We start from the raw sequence: 7,904 nt of genomic DNA on the forward strand, positions 1-7,904 counted from the left end.
GGCTTGATATACACCACCACCACCAACAAATGTCCTGTGTCGTATGTCCAGTTAAGTAAATCCCCACCTCCCAAACCTGCCTGCTCTCTAACAAAAAAGAATGATGTTGATAAACATGAAGACAGTGAGATTGTTCCTCTTCAGTTCCTTGTGTGGACTGGTGGCGGTCTATACATACTATGTATGTATATATATATTTATATACTATATACTATATATTTTCTTTTAATTCCAATAAATCAATGGTTAAGGTATGAATCTGAATTAGGAAATAAGCCCTGCCAAAGGAACAGCAAAGAGAACTCTTTCTGTGAACTAAATTTCTGAGATCAGCGTCCTTCAGATACTTCGTCCTCACTGTACTGGGTGGGTTTACACTAGCTATTTTGACTTAATTTTGGGAAGCCAATGTTCTGGTTTCCCCCACCCTACTATTATTCTATGTTTTTAGCATGCAAAAGGAGGTACACACGAGCAATATGTTCTAATTTCTGAAAAATGTTTAAATTCTAGTACTTGTGAAGGTTATGCTGGGAAGTATTTTAAAATAATTGACCTCAGGGCCAAGAATACCTCAAATTACTTTGCAGAGATAGAATTTCATTCCAATAGTATATATATTATATGGACATTAAATTTTAACAAATTTTTTGGTTTGAAAAAATTGTTTTTCAAGATGGAAGATATTTAAACATAGAGAAACTTGCTTTATCACAGGTTAAAACCTATGTGTAGGTGCAGAAAATTTTATGTTTGTCTCAGACCCATCCTGGACAGCATAAAGACAAAGAAGTGTCCTAGGTGGTTTAAACATGTTACAACATGAATTAGAATGCAAATCCCTCCTTGTGTAAATATACCAGGAAGAGAGTGGAAGTGAAGTCTTGAAGCAGAAGGGAGAGAAAAGAGGAATACAAGAGTAAGAGGGGATACAATGGGAAGAAGAATAAATAACTGGGTCTACTCATCTCCAAGTGGCACTCTAAACATTTTATTTCCACCAGTTACAGTATCTACATCTTCTAAGATCAGTATATTCTGTTTGTTGTTTTTTTTATCATCATTGGGTTCTGTAATATAATTTTACATCACATTTTGTCAACATTTATGACTATAAGAAATTCTTAAAACTGCTTCAATGTGTAATCAGATCAAAGTACACATTTTGCTAACAAGTCATATTGTGTGTCACTGTATAGATTTAGCCTGTATATTTTTGCTGCAGAATTAGAAATCTGTTACAACAAATCCTAAAACTGTCAAGCCTCAATGTATTTCTTGAGAATAAAAGAAGCCAATAGTCACTGCATTGTGAGATGTGAAATATTGATTGACAATTCCTAAATATCATCTCAGATATGCACCAAATGAAAGATTCTTACAAACTCATTCATTTTACATATCAACAAACCCATGAAAACAGCATTATAAAAGGCAACATCTGTTATAAGGCCATCGCAGCTAATTTTGTCTTGCTGGTGTCAATACTGCAGCCGTTGTCAATTTCCTGGGTGTCCTGAGGTTAGAAGTAGATTCCACTAAGACAAACATCAAGTAATTTGACTTTGTCTAGACAACTGAACAGTCAGACTTCATAACCATGTCTTTCAAATGGATTGTTCAGGTCAGGTTACTTCACTGCCAAGTCAGTCAGGCATCAGAGACCTCCATGTTGACCTCTGCGGAAATGCTTGCTGGTGCGACATTGAGATAAATGTCATACTGCTGGTCCAGGCCAAGGTAGCAGTCACTCATGAGATACAGTGTGTAGATATACCTAAAATATAAAAACAAAAATGAAATACTAACTTTCTATTCACAGTCATGTTTAATTTTTTCCAAATTTTGGTGGTGACATTTTGCTTACCTTCCAGGTAATTCGGGGGTATAAAAAGAAATGGAAGTAACATGATGATTGCGAACATATCCTACTCTTTTCAAAGCAATAAGTTCTCTCTTATCCACTTCTCCTAATATCAAAAACCATCCTTCATCTTTTAATTTGGGAAATCGAGGGGTAACTGCAGAGCTGTCTTGCTTTCCCTGTAAACCAGAAAAAAAAAAAAAAGCATTAATAATGTCTAGACCTTCTATACCACTTGGTTGTATAGCTTGTCTTACTTGAAGGCCATAAATCTACAGGGTTCAGATCTCTATTTTGGATGTTTTGATTTTCTTGCCTGCTGGTTTGATGTCTTTGATATGATATATCCACCTTTCTTCAAGACTTTTTCAAATCACATTATACATACTACTTTTGTGGCTATAACAACCAGAATATTTGGCTCAGTAAGAATAGAAAGTTCTGAATCTTGACATTTAAATTAGTAAATTTTTATGCCATTCTTGTAAATGATATTCCATTTATAGATGAATAAATTAAGACACAAGAATGTTAACTGAATTTTCCAAAGTCTTATTCACAAGGAGTCATGCTTAGGGGAAAAATGCCAATTAAGACTAGATTCTGGACTTCAGAGATGTTGTTAGTTGGCCATCAAGTTGATTCTGACTCACGGTGACTCCATGTGTGCAGAGTAGAACTGCTCTATAGGGTTTTCAAGGCTGTGACCTTTTGGAAGCAGATTTCCAGCCTTGTCTTCCAAGGCACCTCTGGGTAGGTTCAAACAGCTAAACCTTTTGACTGGTAGTTGAGTGCTTAACTGTCTGCACCACCCAGGGATTCCTGACCTGAGAGAATAATGAGCGCTATATCATATACTTACCCCCACAAGAACAAAACATATTAAAAAAACCCCACATATTCTCATAGATATATTACAAAGTCCTTTCTCTGAGGAATAGAAAATGTAAGCCAAGAAATTGTAAAATATATTAATCACCACAATCCAAGATTATTCTAGTGATTCTTTAAGACAATAACTTTGTGGCATAAAATGTACTAATAATGACATGCTTTTAATTAGCCTTCACTCAATATTCTAGAAGAAATTTTTCACTTAAGGTATGTTAAAAGAGAGGTCAGAGAACCATGTCTTCTTATAGCATTCAGAAACAAAATTGAGTTTTTTTTAGTATTATTAATATAATTTTTAAGTAGTAATATTAAGGTAAAAAAAAGAACTTGGTTCTTCCCCATGGTTTTATCTTTATGATTAGCATTACTTTTTTGTTAAGTTGTAACACATTAAAAACCAAACTCGCTGGTGTTGAGTTGATTTCAGCTCATAGCGACCCTGTAGGACAGAGCAGAACTGCCCGATAGGATTTCCAAGGAGTGGCTGGTGGATGTGAACTGCCAATCGTTTGGTTAGCAGCCAAGCTCTTAACCACTGTGCCACCAGGGCTCCTGTCAAGTCATCTAAGTCATGTAAAAATGCTCATATTAAAGGCTAGAAGTAGAAATCAAATGAATTGGGGCTTGGAGAAACAGTACTGAAGGGACACTGTGGTAACAGAAAGCTGGTGACCATTTTGTGTGTGAAAACAGAGGGAACGATACAAATGAACTACAACCTCACTAGTAAGGGCTTATTCTAGATATGGGAAAGCTCCCGAATCTGCTGAGTGAAAAAGAAGACAGATTTTCTTATTTCAATTGCCATGGTACCAAAACACCAATCTGCCCACATGCTGTGTACTCATATTCTTAGAGGATCAAATAATTATAGTGTCAGAGGCAACAGAAAAGGCCACAGTAATCTAAAATATAAATACTGTACATTTTTGGCCTGCAGGAACATTGACAAATCTCTTTCAGATGCATTATAATGACAGAAGCAGGCAGATGTGGCAACTGAGGCTCAGAAAATCTTAGCGACTTATTCAAATTCATAAAACTGACTAAGTGGTAAAGCTTCGATCTCATCTAAACCTAGCCCAGGGCAGTGCTTCTCAAACTTAAATGTCCTTACAAATCATTTTGGGTACTGGATAAGAGTACAGCTTTTGAGATCCCTCTCCCTGAGATTCTGATTCAGGCAGTCTGGAGTGGGGCCAAAGGATCTGTACTTTAAAAGGCACTCCAGGAAATTCTACTGCACTGAGTCTGTAGACCAGACTTTGAGAACAGTACTTGAGGCAATATTTTATTATGTGAGTTGGAGATTTTGGAGTGCAAAAATGGCACATGAGGAGAACTGACTAATGTCAAAAGACTGACTTGTGCTGCTTAAGGCCAGTTGAGAAAGCAGGATTCATGAATGACACGGACACATGAGTAATATAAAAGATATGTGTGGTGGTGCATGCTGGTATCTGGTGTGAAGTATGTGAGAATGGAAACCAAATACTATACCTTCTGGAACCCGATGTGGACTTTCTGCAAACTGACTTGAAGCACATACTCTTGGTCAGCATGCAATTTGATCCATTTGTTGTCATCTCGTTTGTCTGAAACCAGAGTTGGGATAGATAGTTCATTCTGTCCTTCACCTGAGTCATTCCACCAGCCTTTAATACTCAAGCTGACATCTATCACTGGCAAGCGAGATAAGAAATTCCATGCCTGAATAAAAAAAAGAAAGGAAAAATAATAGAGGAATGTTTAGTGTGAAATGCAATGACCAATTAAGAAAGTGTCCCTTTTTAAAAAATGAACTTTTAAATTCTGAGGTAATTCTAGATTCACATGAAGTTATAAGAAATAATACAGAGAGAACCTGTGCACCAATTTCCCAGTTTCCTCCTATGTAGCATTTGCAAAACTACAGCACAATATCACAACCAGTACATACTGACACTGATACAATCCACTGATCTTGTTCGGATTGCCCCAGTTTTACCTGTACTCATCTGTGAGCATGTGTGTGCAGAAATAATGTGCTTCCAATTCTGTAGTTTAAAGTCCTTTTGAAAATAACATAAAAAGATTTGTTCTATCTAAATGTACGATCCCTTTATTGTAAATCCCTTCTAGATATTGAGTGGCTATTGACTACACTATAAAGGTCCCTGGGTGGTGCAAATGGTTTGCACTCGAGTACTAATATAAAGGTGGCCGTTCAAACCTACCCAGTGGCACTTTGCAAGAAAGGCTTAGCAATCTGTTTTCATAAAGATTACAGCCAAGAAAATCCTATAAAGCAGTTCTACCCAGTAACACCTGGGGTTGCCATGAGTCAGAACTGACTTGACAGCAATGGGTTTAGTTTTTTTTTAACTATGTGTCTTTAGAGCCCTGGTGGCACAGTGGTTAGGAGCTTGGCTGCTAGCCAAAAGGTCAGTAGTTCCAATCCACCAGCCGCTGCTTGGAAACACTGTGGGGGTAGTTCTACTCTGTCCTATAGGGTTGCTATGAATCGGACTCAACTCGACGGCAATGTGCTTAGGCGTGTGTCCCTGGGTGGTGCAAACAGTTAAGCACTCGACCAGCCAAAAGGCTGGCAGTTCAAACCGACTCAGAGGTGCCTTGAGAGACAGGCCTGGCAATCTGCTTCTGAAAGGTCACAGCCTTGAAAATTCTATGAAGTAGTTCTACTCTGCACACATGGGGTCACCATGAGTAGGAACTGTCTTAATGGTAACTAACAACAACAGACTATTCTAAACTTATACCAAGTTTAAAAATATTTGTTGTTCAACTGGTTTGTTTTAGAGCAGCATTTATTCTACCATTTATGTGACTTCTAAGCCAGAGAGCATTACTTTGGTATATAAAGGCAATTGAAAAAAAAACTGTAATATAATTATTGATGTCAATCAATACCATTCATTGGCAACTTATTGTACAAAATGCTATTTTTTTAGTCCCGACTCAAAATTTATTCTATCATTCGGAAACAAAAACATTTCTATATGTCTCTATGTCATAAGGAGCCCTATAAGTCTATATGTCTGTAACCCTGTATGTCTGTATGTCATAAGGAACCCTATATTTGCTTCTTCTAGAAAAAATACGTATTTTTGGCATTATCATGCTGAGAATACCAATTAAAATGACACACATTAAAGAAGTAGAAAACATTTTACCAACTCTATTCTTGCTCTTTAAATTGAAAGATATTTGTGAGAAATCAGTGCGCAAATAGTAAGTGCTCATCATTGTTGAATGAATAAATAATAAATTCTAAAGTCCATGAAAGATAACATGAGCAACAAAGTAAACTCAATGTTCTATGATAAATAATTGTTATCCTTTTCTAAGATTTATAATTATGTGACAATATCACTATCAGTCAAAAAAACTTTTCAATAAATTGGCTATTTTATCAATTGTTATTTTCTAAGTTAGTTTTAAAAAGTACATTAATACTTTATTTTTGGTTTTTCTTTCTTTTTTAAAACATATGCCATAGGTTTCCTTATAAGCTTTGACTTCCTGTTTGCTAAGACTTTAGTGCTGTTGAGTACACCTGATTGAAGTCGAGAAGCCCTGATGAACCAAACTACCCCTTAAGAATAAAGAACTGTGAATTCAATGCAAATTCTCAATCTAACTCCAATCCTGTAACTTGTCTTGAGAATCTGAAATTATGTCTGGAACTAGATCTTGAAATGGTGAAGCCACAGAGTGGCCTACTCTGTGCTTCAAGGTAAAAATGATAGCCTATTTCCTGTTGAGAACCAACAGTCACCAGTGTAGAAGTCAAACCACTGAATGTTCTTCCAAAACTGGCCGGAGTGCAAAAGTGATCAAGGGGATACTAAATACACAATTTCTGTAAAGCATTTGATTTTGTGAGACAATACAGTAACATTGTCCACATGATGCAGTAGTTCACGTTTCTTTACCTGTACCATACTATTAAATTAGTAACCAATATAATGTTTTCTGTTATTAGTGTCTCCTTGGGATATTACTCTACAAAGCCTCCAAAAGTCGGATATGGCTTTTATATATATGTAACCTTTTTGTAGCACTTATTATTATTTCTCAACCCATAATGTGTACACATATATTTGTTGGGTATATATATATATATATTTATGTATATAAAACACGAGCTATTTTTAAAGAAACTGCTAAGACATTTCAATGCCAGCCAAACATATTTATCTGAGGATTAATCTTCATCTATTGAATCAGGCGAGAGCACTGCCATGCATACAATTATTTAATTAGCAGCCAAATCCTCTGCCAGTCAGCCTCCGTTCCAGGCATACTGATGGGGTAGAAGATGCAAATCTCACAGTCGTACTGCTTTTTCTCATTACTACTGCAATTAGCACTTAAATTGATGCTTTAAACATACTAATTTCTGGAATAATTCAGGATTTGTATGTTACCTGGGATCGCCTCACTGCAGAGCCGACACCAGATTGCTCTGCAAATTGAAGCACTTTTGAGCCAAATAACCATCATCATATCAGACATAGCCAATTTGCATTTGGTTTTAAAGATAACAGAATGGCAATTTATGCAAATAAATTAAGTAAGTTTACTTCTGAGTTCTCTCTGAACTAATTTTAAAACAATGTTCTAATTTTTCATCATATCTAAAACTTGGCTTGAAATCAATGTATGTTATGTTAGAAATCTGTTGTTGCTAATGGAAGCTTTGTTTTGATTTAAATATACTGTTTTTATTCACAATTTTAATGGTAATTTAGTTAGAAAGGTAGACATTTATTATGAATATTTAAATAGCTTTTTGTGCCAATTTTGGGTTCAACAGAAACTGAACAATCAGACTTGAATGCCTGTTACACTTTTTTCAAGTCTCGCTCAAAAATAAGTTCCACTAGAAAAAAAGACACGGTTTAGAAGTTTATTTAATACCTGCATTTGCAAATCAGTATGCTAATTATGCTATAAATCCTGAGCATTTACTCTGACATGGTTAGGGTAAAATTGCTTAAGACTTAAAGTCTAGATGTGCCAAATATTTCTGGCATTGTTCATTCATATTTTTGGCCTTCCCGAAGATGGTTTAAGAGAGATGACCCATGTTGGCTTTCACAACATAAATTTAGCTTCCTATATAAGTCATGGAGCCCTGGTG

At 35.9% G+C, this 7,904-nt stretch overlaps 1 protein-coding gene across 5 annotated transcripts in view; it reads right to left on the reverse strand.

The window, feature by feature from the left end:
• Positions 1-449: 449 nt before the first annotated feature.
• ASCC3 (activating signal cointegrator 1 complex subunit 3) overlaps positions 450-7,904 on the reverse strand; it is a 414,547-nt gene continuing 407,092 nt past the window's right edge. For 3 of the 5 annotated variants that reach the window (XM_023727601.1, XM_023727602.1, XM_023727603.1), the window contains 3 exons: positions 4,259-4,468; positions 1,868-2,043; positions 968-1,777 (listed from right to left, as the gene is read on the reverse strand). In XM_023727601.1, coding sequence (XP_023583369.1) covers positions 1,651-1,777; positions 1,868-2,043; positions 4,259-4,468 — 513 coding nt within the window. In that variant the 3' untranslated portion in view covers positions 968-1,650. Of the gene's footprint in view, positions 1,778-1,867; positions 2,044-4,258; positions 4,469-7,904 lie in introns of all 5 variants that reach the window. The other 2 variants (XM_004372420.3, XM_023727600.1) reach the window with 1 other exon arrangement.

Source organism: Trichechus manatus, unplaced genomic scaffold (assembly GCF_000243295.1).
Source record: "Trichechus manatus latirostris isolate Lorelei unplaced genomic scaffold, TriManLat1.0 scaffold00017, whole genome shotgun sequence".
NCBI lineage: Eukaryota > Metazoa > Chordata > Mammalia > Sirenia > Trichechidae > Trichechus > Trichechus manatus.